The sequence below is a fragment of the Strix uralensis genome, chromosome 3 (assembly GCF_047716275.1).
Source record: "Strix uralensis isolate ZFMK-TIS-50842 chromosome 3, bStrUra1, whole genome shotgun sequence".
NCBI lineage: Eukaryota > Metazoa > Chordata > Aves > Strigiformes > Strigidae > Strix > Strix uralensis.
This window is the reverse complement of record NC_133974.1, coordinates 76792185-76808809: the sequence shown is the minus strand read 5'-3', so window position 1 is coordinate 76808809 and position 16625 is coordinate 76792185. Positions and strand designations below refer to the sequence as shown.

General features: G+C 38.6%; 1 protein-coding gene across 9 annotated transcripts in view; it reads right to left on the bottom strand.

Moving 5' to 3' along the window:
* MAP3K4 (mitogen-activated protein kinase kinase kinase 4) overlaps nt 1-16625 on the bottom strand; it is a 124302-nt gene that overhangs the window by 14236 nt on the left and 93441 nt on the right. For 6 of the 9 annotated variants that reach the window (XR_012628183.1, XR_012628182.1, XM_074862983.1 and 3 more), the window contains 6 exons: nt 11967-12045; nt 9858-9936; nt 7538-7634; nt 6520-6636; nt 2224-2324; nt 1011-1091 (listed from right to left, as the gene is read on the bottom strand). Coding sequence is in view for 7 of the 9 variants with exons in the window: in XM_074862983.1 (XP_074719084.1) it covers nt 1011-1091; nt 2224-2324; nt 6520-6636; nt 7538-7634; nt 9858-9936; nt 11967-12045 (554 nt within the window). In the remaining 2 variants the exon portion in view is untranslated. The remainder of the gene's footprint in view (nt 1-1010; nt 1092-2223; nt 2325-6519; nt 6637-7537; nt 7635-9857; nt 9937-11966; nt 12046-16625) is intronic. The other 3 variants (XM_074862977.1, XM_074862978.1, XM_074862981.1) reach the window with 3 other exon arrangements.

Genomic DNA, 16625 nt, shown 5'->3' with positions numbered 1-16625 from the left:
ATCCTAGTGAGTGAGGCCAGAATAAATCTCAGGGCAGCATTAATTTATCCCCTCCTTGTAAAGCACAAAAATTACACATCTGTCACTGCTGACAGGCAGCAGTCTAACCTGTTTCTAACAGCCTCCAAAAGATGGAGATACCAATACTCTCAAATGATATATTCTACTGCACCTATAATTAATACCACTTCATCTACACTGAATCTACCTCACTGTAATTTTAAACCAAAATCTTTGTCTTATTCACAGTGGACAGTAAAATCAGTTTCCATTGCAGCAGTATTCTAGAAATTTTCAATTTTTTGCTCATTCTTCTTTTCTAGTTTAAACTCAATTCCTTCAGTGTTTATGTTCTGATCAAAAAATAAGACTTCTAGATTTCAGAAAACAATTTTGCTGTTCTTCTGACCCACATAATGAGAGACAAGTTTTTATGTGATAGAAAACTTCCTTCTAATGTTTCATGAGGCTTCACCCTGCCAGAATATATGCAAGGAAGCTACATGAATATAACTGGACAGTTACTTTAAGTTTCATGAAAATAAGCAGCAGGACAGAGAGGAAGGGGCCCCATAATAGCCTTGAATTTAGGAAACAGTGTAGGATCACATGCTGTTAAGACACCCAAAATAAAAAAATCCCATGCTGGGGAGAGATCTTAAGAAGTGAGGAAGTGCCTCCTACTGTCTTGCAATTCATAACTGGGCACTGAATAGGAACAGCAAACTTCTGCAATTCCCATAGTAATAAATGTACTTATTTTGTAGAACACTGCTAGTATCTTTCAGAAACTGAGAAGATGTAACTTTTATTTTTTTAGTTACTCCTACTTCAGTGAGTACACCTAGTGATTTTCTTAGCAGTATCTTCTATCTGCAATCAGGATTTTTTTTTTCCCCTTCCTATATACGAAGCTGTGAAAATCTCTTCACAATCAGCATTAAGATTCAACCATTTATTACAGCACTAGTTTAACAGACATTACATTATAGTGACTCCCAAACACCTACCTTTGGTCTGGTTGATTAAAGTTCTGAGCTCCCAGCTCCGCCGGGATGAGCCACTTGAATCTCCTTTTGGATACGATGGTTCTAGAGAAATAATACTGTGAGCACAGAAGTGGCTTTATCTCATATTAAGGATTACGCCACTATATTCAGCAGAAGCTGAGAGCTTACATATCAAGACTAATACACCCTACAAGTATATAAGGCAACCATATAGCAATGCATGCTCTTGAATTCAAAAATTACTTATCTTTAGAAAACAAATTATGAAAGCTATTCTGAAATAGGATTTAATTTACACAGGAACAGAGATCTCCTTCCACAATTGAGGAAAGCACTTCAAGTAAGGGCACTCAGAATCAAATATGTAAGAAATCTGTAGGAAAACAATCTTCTAAGGTTCCTTAGAAAAAGACCTGTATTCATGCCAACCTAAGCCAGTTTCCTACTCATACAGATACATAAAAAAGGGAACAAGGCAGACAATATTTTCAATATCTGCTTAGAAAAAATAACAACCAAAAAAATCCCCCATACCTCTAGGCATTTTTAAGGCATTTCTTTCTCCGAAATCCACTTCATTTTGAAGGATGACCACAATATCAACTCTACTTTGCTTAGGATTTTGTACTTCATTTTAATTTGCACAGAACACACTATCTTAACAACCAATGTTTCAAGGTATTTGCTGTAATAAATACCACATATACAGGGGCTGGGGAAACGTGAAGGAGGAGCCCTGATCAGGACATGCACACACCCTGTCCCTTCTTTTCAGGATTCAAATAACAGCAAGTATTTGTAAGATGAATACTGCAGTGGTAGTTAAAAAACTGGACAAAACACTCTTCAGTGTCCTGATGGGTCCAGTTCGTACCTCATTAACAGCATTTAGAAATTTACTATTGAATGGGGTATATAATTCAGCAATCACATTACACATTTCATTTTGAACACTGTAACTTAGAAAGACACCAGGAAATTCCTCCAGGTACAATTCAGAAACAATATGGAAGGCAAGAGAATAGTGGGTATGTCTGAAAACAGAAGAACCTACTCTGACAATATAAGCCTAAAACTTAAATATCTAAGATATCTGAATGGGAAAAGGTGAAAAAAATTTTTGGAAAGGGTAAGAACTGGGAACAGAGTAAAATATATAAATGAAATAAATCATCTGCACATCCAGGTCACAATCTGTTACTGTGACAATCACCTTCTCGCTCTTCAGTGGGACTGGAGTGACGACTAAGGGATCTGAACTGCAACTCAGCTGCTATTGAAGCCAGTCGATCATTTTCAGGGACACTGGAACCCCTGTTAAAGAGAGCCATTGTACTAATTAACTTAGCATTGCACTAAACTTCTAGTGACAATTTAACTGCAGTTTTAAAGAACCTCTGAAGCCTAGGACATGAACCATGAAAATAACATGAAAGAAAAACTGATGCTGAGAAGTAGACCGAAACCCCTTTCTATGCTATTTTTTTCCCCCCAAATGAAGACTTTATATATAATTTTAGTTATGCCACTCTATGAAAAATCCCTGTGCTTCAAAAGCATGAACTACTTGAAACTGTTACTTGCCCATATCAACAGAATTTATTTTAATGACTTGTAACATACTACTAAGACAGGCTGCTGTTGGTGCCAGGTGATTCAGCTGGGTGATAATGTGAACCACATTATCAGATGAAGGGTGGTAACTGAATTCATATGTTCCTAGTGTGCTGCAAGTACAATCATAGTCCATAGTCATTAAGTCAAAACTAGTGGGAAGAGCCACAAGCCAGCTGACAGGAAGAACAGTGTTAAATGCCAGCAGCTTGACTGCTTGGAAAGCCCTAGCTCCTTCAGACAGCACAGAGTAGAATCAGATACCTCACAATAAGACCCAGATGAATAAGTATGCTGAACAGAAAGGGAAACAATACTGAGAGAAATGAGTCTTAAATCCTTAAATCTTCAGGCACCTTTCTCCAGCCCAAGACACTGAACAATCCACCCATGTTTTAGAGCCATAAATTCCTCAGAATTCTTTCTACAGTAACTCCCTTTTGGAAAAGGCTCCCTTTTCAATTTTTAAGACATGGTGGGGAAAAGCTGTTACTGATGCCTCCTTTAGCATATTGCTTTAGAGGTATGAGCTAAACCTTATTGGAAAGCAGGAAACATTGTTAAATCCTTCACTGAAAGCTAACAACTACAAACAGATGGAAGATACCTAGCATCACAAAGTGCACACACCTATTAGAGGACTTCCCTACAGCCCTGAAGTTGCTTCCAAATTGTATCCAATTATTACCTAGTAATAGGGTGGGTTTTTTTAAAAAAAGATACAATCTGCACAATCTTGAGAAGAGAAGCCAAAACCCAAGACACCCTATTCCCATGCAAATGTTCTCAATATGATGTTTGCTTTGTACTCCGTACTAGTGCCAACTACATCTTTTAAGTTTGAAGAGGAACTGAAACTGAACTAGTGAAAATCCTCAGTATTCTTCAGGAAGTTGAGATTTCAATAAGCAAGAAGCGCTGAGGTTATTCTCAGCAAATACAGAGCAACAATTCTAGATGCACAAAGACCTTAAAAACAAGCAAAGCTAAACCACCTCAAAAATGAAGCAGCAGCTGAACAGAGGACCTTAAACATCATAGCTTTGAATGGTGTCTAAAATCCCTTTCAGACCCATCTTAGGCAACCAGTACTTTTATTGTTTGTGTCCAGAAAGATTGTATGCATGTTATCAGGCAAAGAAACAGAGTAAAAGAAAAGAAGGCTTGCTAAATTTCTGCTCCAGTCCTGGATAAATATAAAACGATGAATAATAACGCCAGCTAGCTCAGAAACTAAACGTTTATAAAGGTCATTAGTATGAACATAGTGTAAACATATAACCATCAGAAAGTTTAGTGTAAACAACCAAGTATTGCTGCTTTGGATTTTACTTTCTAGTTATATTAAACTGATTTTTTTTTTTTTTTTTTTAAAGAAAAACTTCAATAGAACTATGGTGGCATTTGTGCACTACGCACTGCCTAGTACAACTGATTTATCAAGTTTCTACATTCAAGTTCCTACATTCAACCTTTTATAGATATTTAATGCCTTCAATCATGTCATAAATATCTAAAGTGTTTCTGGAAAGTGTACAAAGTTTGAGCTATTCCAACAGCTGGACCCCACACTTCTTGCATACAAACCCCCAGAACACTTACTTGATCCAAGAGATTCCATTTCTCTTTTGGAGCACAAATAAATGAAATCCATAATTAAGACTGCAATGTGTTAAAAGTTTGCAACTTTCTTTTAACTATATTAAAACCAGAAATTTACTATAAATATATTACGTTGTAATATTCTGCCTTCCTCAATTAAAAAAAACCCCAAAACCTAAAAAAGCTCAGCCTCCAAAACTCTGTCTCTGCTTCAATAATTTTTTTCTTCAAATTCTTCCTAGGTAATACAGGGGGTTAAACAATATCATGGGATATTTTATTAACAACCATCAGAAACGTAAAAACTGAGAGCTCTGAGAAAAATACAAGTCTTTGAAAAACAGGCCTAGACAATTTGACTAAAACACTGCATTCACATCTACTTTTATGTTACAATCCATGAAAGTATTATGCATTTCATTGCAAATAAGAAGTAGAATTCTCGTTTCTTTTCTTCCTAATGACTCTTTTCGTGAACTAGAAGAAACTGTCAAAATTACAACCTTCACACTTTGATCAATATTCGTGCAGGACACACATGCAGAAAACACTAAAAGAATATACTACTGCATTCAAGTGTGTCAATCTGATAGCTGCATCAAGTGGTATAAAATCACAACAAAGCCTACAAGTATTAAAAATTAGCCTCCTACCTCCCTCTTGAAAAATTAACTAACTTCAAAGATATGCCTTGGCTCAAAGCATTGTACATATTCTAGACAAAAATCCCCTTCATATGCTGTGTAAAGACTAATTATCAAATAAACAAGTTCTGCATCTTCAAAACCATAAATACTAATTAACCATCACCCTGTCAGCTTATAAAGCTGCCAGAACCTCTCAGTGAAAATTCTCTAGAATGTTGCTTACTTGAAAAGGGCTTTTCAAGTGCATAGTGCTGCAGACTACTGCCTACTCTGTCTTTTTCAACAGGGGGCTTAAACAGAAGCATGAAGGATACATGAATAAATACATGCAGTTTTAATGACAAAAATTCAGGATTAGTTTTCAACCAAAAAAAGAAAGGCCCAGACTCACAAACTGTATATCAAGAGACTACTGTAGGGTGCAAGTCACATCTTACCATAAAAACAAACTGAAAAGACTTGCAGGAAAGATTTTATATAAAAAGTGGCAACTTCCTTCCTTCCCTCTTAACGCATGCTTCTGCTGTGGATCTGGTGACAAATCTACAAACCATGATGGTTTGCTGGCTAACAAGAAAATTATTTATAAAAAAAAAATTCATAATCAAGTTGTATCCAAGTTCCTTTGGTTACCATCCATCTGTTGCTCCTTCACTACCTGTTCTTTCTTTTCTCTATGGCTGTGTGATACAGACAAATCATGTGTCTCCATTCATACAAATCTCTTATACAAGAAAGCTTTTGGCACTCTGTGGTAGAAATAAGAATCCAAAAAACTATTTATAAACCCTAAGAGAATATCACTGCATGAATAGCAGGATTTTCACAGTCAGGGGTGCAGGGAAAAAATTTCTTTAAAAAATTCAAAAAACCCAAACCAGTACATTTAGAGAACTTGGGAGACATGTCAATGGTCTGACTGTGGTATGGGAAGAAGGAACACCAACAGTCTGAAATATAACAGCCAAATCAGAGGCCAAAAAGCAAGAAAGATACTAACATCGGTCTGCCAAAAAATTCACTTCTGAGCTCTGCAAACAGGTGATACAAGAGTGGTTTCCATTACATTTCCTGATACGGGAAGGGTTTCTTTCATACTAAGTTTATTCTCCACAACCCTAAGACGACAAAGGTGTAGCAAGAAATAAAAAAAAAATCCTCCTCAAATCTTACATGTTTAATTCTGTGTTTGTCACTATATAGTACTTCAAAATACTTCTGGCAGACAATAACAATACCAAAACTGTTAGCTAACATTAAAAATAAATCCTTGGGCATATTTGCACCTTACAGTCATCTTAGTGCAAAGTGTTAGTTACCAATACTGATTATTTAGTAAAGTTATACCGATGAACTGACTGGCATAGGTTAATTTCATGGACATTTTAACTGAGAAAATTTGTAATCTATGTCAGAACCACATGCTTTAACTACCACATTGTTCAGACATTTAAAATCTGAAAGCGGTCTTATCTATTTCTAAGACATCAGATTTTGCTCAAGTCAAACACGAATGAAGGAGCCATGGAAGACACGATGGGACGGAAAAGCACGGTGCAAATGATCTACTAGGATGCAAGTACGCAGAAACAGTTATACGGGCGATATAAGTAGAATGAGGCTGCTATGTCATGGAGTGGAGCTACCTGGTATCATTTGCACTGCTGACAGGTTTGGCTTGAGCTGAGTCGCTACCGATGGGAGCGGGGCGACTGACAGCAACACTGCAATGGTTCCGTGCATCACAAGGGACATTCCGCGTGCTGTGGCAAGAAGAAAAACTTCAGGAAACAGTTTAAAAAGAAAAAAAAGTATGTATGGAGTTGAAAGTTTATTTTAAAAATAAAATTTTGAAGTGTGCATAATAAGGCCCGATCTTAGAAGTTTTTCAAGTACATAAAGACTTTTATGTGGAATATTTCTGGGTCTCAGAAGCTTCAGGGGCTGTCAATATGTACAATAATAATAATCATCAAAATAAAAATCTCCAGATCTTCAGAGTAGTACTAGTTTCTGCCAACAGCTAAGAAACTTCCAAAAAAAAAAGTCAAGTGTAGAGTTTGACACTGTGTTGTTCTTCTTCATCTTGTTTGTGTAAAAATATGTATGGCAAAGTTTATTTTGAAATTTTTAAAAACGGGTTATGCATTAATTCTCATGTCAACTCTTTCAAAGGGAAGCAAAACCAACCACTGTTTTAAGCTTCTTCACAGCAGGTTGGTAATGACGCAGAAATGCCACCATATTCCAGAATGCTACATCTTTAAGTCTTTATCTATGCTAAACTACTGAAAGCACTGTCACGGTCATGTATGCAGACATTCGAAGTGGGAAATGAGATAAAAGTCTTGTTAATGAGCAGTTTTCACTGGATTAAAGCCTCTTACATTGAAACACTGTTTTCAGGAAAGACAAAGGGGATAAGAATGACTTCAAAGTGAGAAAGCATGCACCAATAAAAACTGTAAAATAAAGAGGGGGCAGGGGGGGAAAAAGAAACTATATCCTCCTTAAAAGCACACTGATAAAATCCGGATCACTAACATGCTAATTTTTTCTACCTGCTTTGCCCTCAACAGAAAAGAAGAGGTGTTCCACTTACTGACAGTCAGCATAGCCAAGAGAGGATAAACCAGTTTAGAACTCTCTACTAACTCTAAATACCTGAAGCCTTCAGGCGTGGGGATGATAAGATGAGGATTTGGTGGATCGCTATGGCACCGAGGTACTTTTACAGGACGGGGACTGTTTCGATGAATAGCTGCAAACATGAAAAAGGTAGCACATTTACTCAGATGTCAGAAAAACCGTTAGGACCAACCAATTCAAGACACAAAATTAAAACAAATTCCTATTTTACAGTGTTAAGTGTGAAGTGGCACATACTTTCTTAACCTTTAAGAAAAATCCAAATTATTCCAATTTTAAATAAATCAATTGTACGTATTAACTATATTTTTGTTTCATGTAAGTCACCTATAAAATAACAAAAATTCTCCCGATAATTAAAAACTAGCAATTAGAAGAGGTGTACTTACTTCACTAAAACTACATCTTCATTATCTCAACCTCACAGATTAAAGATGATTTATCTTATTGCAAAATAAATATTAATAAACCAAATAATAGTTTAAAAGCAAACAGTGTTATTATGTTCCTTTTGCATCAGAATTAGTTTTGTCAGACAATAACAGAAAGCAAAAGGAGCTGGGAAAAAAACCCACATGTGTCTGCTTTACCCCTACTAATGCCCCCATGACAGTCTGCCCCAAGAAGTGGTACACAGGGACAGGGTCAAACCTAAATGAGCCATCTTTGTCCTCATGCCTAGCTCATTCAGTGCCTGTAAGAGGAGCCTGAAGCGTCTTCCCCTTCCCTCAACCCCTCCTTAATTAGCCAGAAAAATATTGTGGCAGTCACATCAAAAGATAGCTGATTGTCCATCAAAACACAAGTCAGTACTTTCTGCCAAGCTAGGTTAATCAGTGAGCTGCATTTCTGCCTTGTCTGCACTACCAGGACAAGTAAAAGATGCCAGGGCCAAGTGCTGGTTGTCCTGTTGTAATTCACAAGGACACCAGCAGAAGACCCAGAAGGCAGACCCTAACTCACTTGGGTGGACACAGGCAGTTTCACAATGCAGAGACAGGATTAAACACCAGGAGACGCCCCCAGCTATGTGCCTACAGGCAGCAGCATGCACCCAACTGGATCCTTCCCTTTCAGAAAAGGGGTAGAGATCACAATGGGTTTAAGTCACTCAACATGATATGCAAATGGAACTAGGAATTCTTATTTTTCTCCTGATCATGAGATAGAAAGGGCTATCTGCAATATCTGCAGCCAGGATACAGTTTATGTTTATTTATGCTTATTTCACATGTATTAAAGTTTCAGCCTGCTGTTCAAGTCTGTACCGTGCGTCTCTGTCACCTCCTCTCCATGCCTCTCAGCCAAAAGCTGTCAAGCAATTTAGTTTGTGTGATCTGCTGTGTCTGCAATAGCATTTACAAGAGTTTCAGTACTTTAGAATCATCATGTAGTGACTTACTTAAAATGGGCCTTCCTCTGAACAACAGTATCAAAAGTGAACGTACAGGTTTTACATCACAGTACAGAACTTGGCTAAAATTTATTTTGGACTATGCTTCTTTCCAAAGGATTGGACTGACTTTCATCATGGAAGGTTTCTCAGCTATGAAGTTCTCATCAAAATTATATCAAAACTGAAACTTTCCTGAAATACTGGAAAAAACTCCTCCTTGCCTGAGTCAAACTACCGTCCCTTCATGTCTTCTGCCATAAAGTCTATCCAGGAAGCGGACATCAGGAGAAAGAAAAGACAACGTGGTATTTTGAATGTTAGACTAGTCAATGGACTTGGGAGGAGGAAGAAAGAAACAGTGCTGAGAAAGAGATGCCAAAAAGGGAAACACAGCTGAGGAAACATCCTCTTCTCAAGATAAACAACAAAATACGCAGATTTCACTCTAATACCAAAGATATTTTTTACACTGTAACAAATTTTGTGATACTGGAAAACTACTTCCCCACAGCTCTGTCATCAAGCTCCCAGTAATAACTCTTCTGTACCTCAATAATCTAAGTCTGTCAAAAGTGTAAATATCTGCAGTGCCACAATGAAATGTTGGGACAGGGAGCTGAAACTGCCTCCTTAAAGTTATAATTGTTTCTTTACCCAACCTTTAAAAAGTCACAATCCTTTTCCAGAAGATCTTCAGGACTTCACAGGAATTCAAGGACAAAAATCAGAGGAAAGCATCCGTAAAGCTTTTAAATTTCTTGAGTAAAACCACTATGTATTTACACTTTGTCAAGCAATAATGGGTTTCACATCAACAGTCATGAAAAGCTTAAATAGACTTTTATTGGTATTTCTAGCATTTTAAAATTACTTTACAATCAAAATTCTGTAACAGTAGCGGCAAAGCTCCAGAACAAATGCCAGTAACTTCTGCCTTACCAAGGTACAAACCTGTAACAGGACTGTGAGGTTTTCCAATAACGTGGCCAATGCACTCATTCATCAGAGCTTGTAAACTCTAGAAAAGACAAACAGAAAAAGCTGTGATATTTTATGTTACAAGAGAGTTGATAGTCATACGATAAAGGTCACAGTAATTAAATGACACTGGTTAAATATGTAATCTGTCAAGTAAGCACCCCTACATTCTATCAATTATATTAAACTTTTGGATCTACATTAGGGTTTTGACTTCATGATTTTTTTTTTTAAGCTAGGAAGTCTTAGTCTTGTCTTGCCTTTTGACCTGCTCAACATTATGTAACCATAAGAACTGAACAATGATATCTCATAAAGAACATTTCATAATATAAAGCTAGTAGAACTGAAAAATATCCACTGTTAATAAAATTAAAAAACAAGCTTGATGGAAAAAGCTGCAAGAACCTTCTCTGCCCTCCCTCTCCCCACTCCAAGAAGAAATATCCACAGAAACTGAGTGAGAGTATGATGGCCTGAATCACATGACGAAAGTCTTCAAAACAACAAAATATGAAGCACTGCATGTTACAAGAAATCCACCTTCCTTATCTACCCATGAGAGGGTATTTAATAGTTAAAACACTGAACTGAGGCTCAGGTAATCTAAGCTTAGTTACTAGGTGTACTATTCACTGTGTATGTAACCTTGGACAAGTTATTAAATCTTCCTCTTGTTCAATTCATTTGTCAGAACAACAGGGACAAAACATGTCTTCACAATAAAGAATTAAAATTATGTTCTTTGGCATAGCTGCTATGAAGGCAGCTTCTATACAAGTCATTCAGAGTAGTCAAAATTTCTTCCAGAAATTCAAAAACTTAGTAAAGACCAGGAACCTGAAGATAGACTAACAAAAAAAGAATTATTAAATAAAATAAAAAAAAAAAAATTTAAAGGGTTTAGCCTGGATTGGCGTATTTTACCAACCCAGATTGAGATAGCATCTCAGCTTTAAATCTAGACTGTCACTCATCTATGACATTAGGTACTATCTAAAGAAGGTATTAGGATTGACATAGGCATTTCTAGGTTAAATGCTGTGACCTGTGTTATACGGGAGTCAGATTAATCAAAGTGGCTTCAAGTGATGCTCTCCAAAACTGAAATCTAGTTTAAGAAAGCAAAAGTTCAGAAATGCAGTTAAGATTTTGGGTTCCCCCCTTTCTCTCCCACTTGGTCAAAGTCTGTTTTAGAAACTTTCAAAGCAAATAAAGTTGAGGGGCTATTTTAAAGCTAAAGTATCATGTATTTCAAATACAAGCTTAAATCTGTCATTTAGGCAGACGACCCTTTTTTCAGCAACACACATGTGGGACTAAAACATAACCTAAGAGGTCTTGATAAAAACACATGTGAAAAAAAGATTAAACTATCATTTCTGTATTATACAAGATAAATGTGATTGGCATTTCAAAACATGTCTTGAAATTAATAAAGATCAGAGGTGCTGACACTCACATTCTGCTATTTTGTGGCAACTGTGCTTTCACTTCTCTGTAGTACTGTACCAAGACCAGAGAAATAAATTCTCAGAATTTTGTTTCCACAGGAAAAGGAGGAAGGCAGAGGACACAAAAAAGCCAATTCTAGTCTAGTGATTTTTTCACAGTAAAAACAAAAGAAAGATGCTTTAAAAATCTGTTTCATGTTGGTAAAATTTGAAGAAATACCTTTAAATATCTGTGATTTCATATTTCATACCCATGAATGAACTCTGGGTTCTAACTAAGCCTCAGAAGCTTATACTCAGAAATTTATTATGACTACTATAAATTGTACCTCTGTAGAAAGGCTGCTTCCCAAGAGACAAAGGGAAATAGCCTCCCAAGACAGTATCAGCAACTTGTCAGCAATTTGAAAACATTAATACCAATGGTCACAAACATACTCTATTCAGTACTCTATTACAAACTGAGGAGATATCAGCATCAACAGTTATATGTAACAGCAATTGTTTCAGAACAGCACCTGTATTCAAACACTGTTTTATAAAATATATCCCTAAAAACATACTGATAGTTTCACAAGCATTTAGAAATAAACAAGCAGAATAACTTATTCCATACCAAGAAGTCATCTTCTGGGAGAGCTGAGATAAATGCTGGCTCAATGGCTTGAAGAAAATCGAAACCTTGAGTTGCCCACCTATCTCAAAAAGAAAAGACAGAAAATTAATTGCTCTTCAGCTAAAGCCATCATAAGAGTTTCAACAACATCCAAGAACAGTAAATGGCAGTTAATTATTTTTCCTCTGGAAAATATGATAAAATCGTTGTAAGAAAATGGATTAATATACAAGAGGTAAAATATTTAACTTGTATTAATACATTTGCCCAGTTATATTCAAATAAAGTCTGATTTTAGCAAAGACTGCAAAATAAAATGAGCAGGCCATGCTATATATCTCAACCCATATACGTGCTATCTTTGGGAACAGTATCATCAATTCACTCATAATATGTTTCAGAGCAACAAGTCAAACCACTATGTCCTCTGCCTAAATTCTCCTCTCTAAAACAAGATCAAAAGAGTACTAATGATTTAATGACTATCTGATCAGCAGTAACTGGGCATCAGTGGTTTCAGGGCCTAGACTGGTGAAGTAAAACACAGAATCACAGAATCATCAAGGTTGGAAAAGACCTTGAAGATCATCTAGTCCAACCATTAATCTAACACTGACCGTTCTCAACTACACCATATCCCTAAGCGCTATGTCAACCCAACTCTTAAACACCTCCAGGCATGGGGACTCCACCACCTCCCTGGGCAACCCATTCCAACGCCTAACAACCCGTTCTGTCAAGAAATGCTTCCTAACATCCAGTCTAAACCTTCCCTGGTGCAACTTGAGGCCATTCTCTCTTGTCCTATCGCTTGTTACTTCATTAAAGAGACTCAGCCCCAGCTCTCTGCAACCTCCTTTCAGGTAGCTGTAGAGGGCGATGAGGTCTCCCCTCAGCTTCCTCTTCTCCAAACTAAACAACCCCAGATCCCTCAGCCGCTCCTCATACGACATGTACTCCAGACCCTTCACCAGCTTCGTTGCCCTTCTTTGGACACGCTCGAGTGATTCAATGTCCTTTTTGTAGTGAGGGGCCCAAAACTGAACACAGTAATCGAGGTGCGGCCTCACCAGTGCCAAGTACAGGGGTAAGATCACTTCCCTGTCCCTGCTGGCCACGCCATTGATGATACAAGCCAGGATGCCATTGGCCTTCTTGGCCACCTGGGCACACTGCTGGCTCATGGTCAGCTGGCTGTCAATCAACACCCCCAGGTCCCTCTCTGACTGGCAAAGAAGAACTTGGCTAGAGCAAGTTGTTGTCTTCAGCCACCTGCTCTCCCCCCGCTGCCTCCTCTTAGACCTACTAGAATTAGCAGCTGCAACCTACAAAATGAAAGTAGAATCATGGGATATCCTGAGTTGGAAGAGACTCACAAGGATCATAGGAGCCCAACTCCTGACTCCACATAGGGCAACCTGAAAGTTAAACCCTATATTTAAGAGCATTGCCCAAACACTTCTTGAAAAACAGGCCTGGGGCCATGACCATTTCCTTGGGGAGCTTGTTCCAGAGCTTGACCACACTCTCAGTGAAGAGCTTTTCCCTAATATCCAATCTGAACTTCCCCTAACACAGCCTTAAGCTGTTCCCTCACATCCTATCACCAGACACCAAAGAGATCCGTGCCTCCCTCTCCACTTCCCCTCATAAGGAAGTTGTAGACAGCAATGAGGTAACTCCTCAGTCTCCCCTTCTCTAAGCTGAGCAAACCTAGTATCCTCAATCACTCCTCATTAGTCTTGCCCTCTAGTCCTTTCATCATCTTTGTTGCCCTTCTTTAGACACATTTTAATATTTTTCCATCTTTCTTCCATTGTGGAGTCCAAAAGTGCACATAGTACTCGAAGTGAGGCCGCATCAATACTAAGTATGGTAGGACAATCACTTCTTTCAACTGGTTAGCTATACTGTTGTCCTGGTTTAGCCAGGATAGGGTTAAGTTTCCCCAGCAGTAGGGGGGGAGCTCTAGCCAGGTTATTCAGATACCATGTGGAGGTCACATCCTGGCGCCGAAGCGGACAGGGACAGTCGGTTACCACGTGTACTGTGGGATTTGCTCTGTTCTCACTGCTGTATTGGTAGATATTTTGCTCTGTTCATTGTCACTACTGTTATTGTTATTGTTTGCTGTGTTGCTGTTGCACTGTTGTATTAAACCTCTCCTTATCTCAGCCCCGGGATTTGTATTTCACTCCCTTTGTGGGGGAGGGGCAGCAGCCACGTGGTCTCAAACCCCGGCAGGGACTAAACCACCACAACTGTGCCTAATGCACCTCAGGATACGGTTGGCCCTTTTCACCACCAGGGTACAGTGTTAATTCACATAAAGCTTTCCATCAACCAGAACCCTGAGATACCTTTCTGCAGGGCTGCACTCCAACATCTTGGCTCCCGATCTATACATATATCCAGGATTACACCACCACAGCTGCAAAATCTGGCATTTGTCCTTGTTAAATCTCATACGATTGGTGATTGCCCAGCACTCATAATCTATCACATTCTCTCTGTAAGGCCTCTGTACCCTCAAGGGAATCAACGGCTCCTCCTAAATTTAGTATTGTTGGCAAACTTACTTAGTATGTACTCAACTCCTGTGTCTAGATCATTGATAAAAACACTGAAGCGAACTGGCTCTAAAATTGAGCCCCGGGAACCACCCTAGTAACTGGCTGCCAGCCAGATGTTACCCCATTTACTCCAATTCTTTGAGCCCAACCCTTCAGCCAATTGTTCACCCATCATATTGTGCACATGTTTAGCTGTATGCTGGACATTTTGTCCAGAAGGATATTGTAACAGACAGTATCAAAAGCTTTGTTAAAATAGTAATTTAATAATAATAATAAAAAAACAAACACAAAAACCAACCACATCCACTGCCTTCTCTTCATGCACTAGGTGGGTAAATTTGTCATAAAGTGATATTTAGTTAGTAAGGCATGGCTGGCCCTCCATGAAGCCCTGTTGACTTTGATCGATGACTACATTGTCTCTTAAGTGTTTTTTCAATAACTCCTGGAATAATCGTCTTCATAATTTTACCAGGAACTGAAGTGAGACTGACATGCCTATAATACCAGGGTCTTCTTTCTTGCCCCTTCTTGAAAATTTGAGTAACATTTGCTAGCTTCCAGTCAAGAGGGAACTCTCCAGATTCCCAAGACCAGTCCCAAGGTCTTGTAATAACATCAGCCAATTTCTTCAGTACCTTGGAATTAATTCCATCAGGCCCCATAGACTCGCATGCATTCCAAGCAGCTGCAAATTTTGTACAAGTCAAAAGTCAACTGGGAGTTTAACACTCCCCTAGTCATGGTCCTCCAACCTAGGACTCCAGGGGTCCCAGGTCCCATCATTTGTGTTAAAGACAGAGGCAAAGGAAGAATTATATGTCTCTGCTTTATCATCATCCCGATTTGTGAGGTGACCAATCTCATCAAGTAATAGACCAATGTTGTCTTAAGTCTTCCTTTTGCTGTTAACGTAGTTAGAAAAGCCTTTTAAGTTGTTTTGATTTTTTTATTGTTTTTGTTTGGTTGGTTTTTTCCTTTTGTTTTTTAAGATTAGCACACTAAGCTGACTAGCCTTTCTACACATGGTTCAGCCTACCCGCTCTTTCCTCCTCTTCTTCCAGCAAGCAGAACAAACCACCTCCAGGACAGACCGATCAGCCCTACGCTCTAAGGAAAATAAAACTGTCACTGATATGTGATCTGTGCTAGCACAGATCAATATAAGGCACCTATTTTAATGCAAAATAATTATTTTAAATTTCTGATATACCAGCTGCAAAATGCTGCAAAACCACTTAAATAAATCAAGTAATGGTATCATTCCGCTTGGGCCAGTTTCCCAGTTCCTCTGTTTATGTCCTCAAAGTGATGCAACTTTGTAACTTTTTTCATTAGTGCTCAGCAGTAGAGTTTCCTAGCACCAACTGTAAGCACAATTTGAGACACCACTGGGCACAACACTACTGTCAACAGACAGAAAGTACTTTGAACTACAACAAAACACATCCACAAATGCATCCATTATTGCAATCATAAAGCTGAAGAATTTTCACCAGAGCGGAAACACTTCTTCGTCTGTGGGCCATATATTGCTTTCAGATGCTTTCAGAAAGGACTAACAGAAGGACAGGAGGCGAAAGCTTCCATACGTACATTGTTTCTGCAACTTACAAAACAATACTGCTTTCTCTGTAGAATACCCAAAGAATGAATGTTGCATATTCTGCAATCTTTAGTGACTCCCGATCACATGGCACTTTTGTTCCAACTTAATGACCCTTATCTAAAGCCTTTTAATTGTCTGGGTCCAATAATCTCCACTTTTTCTTCCCATTTTCCATCAGCTGTCCTGGTTTGAGTGAGTGGTGGGGGTTTTCTGGTAGCAATGGAGGGGGCTACAGAGGTGGCCCCCTGTGAGAAGCTTCTCAAAGCCCCCCCAGCTCCAAGTAGGACCTGCCTCTGCACTAAGGTCAGCCCAATTAGCTGCACCTCTGTGATAATGTATTTAAGAGGAACCTGTGAGGAGTTGTGGGAGTTATGAGGAGGAGTTGTGAGAACATCTGTGTGAACACCGAGGCCGGTGGAAGAAAGGAGGAGGAAGGGTGGGAGGTGTGTCAGAGCAGAGACTCCCCTGCAGCCT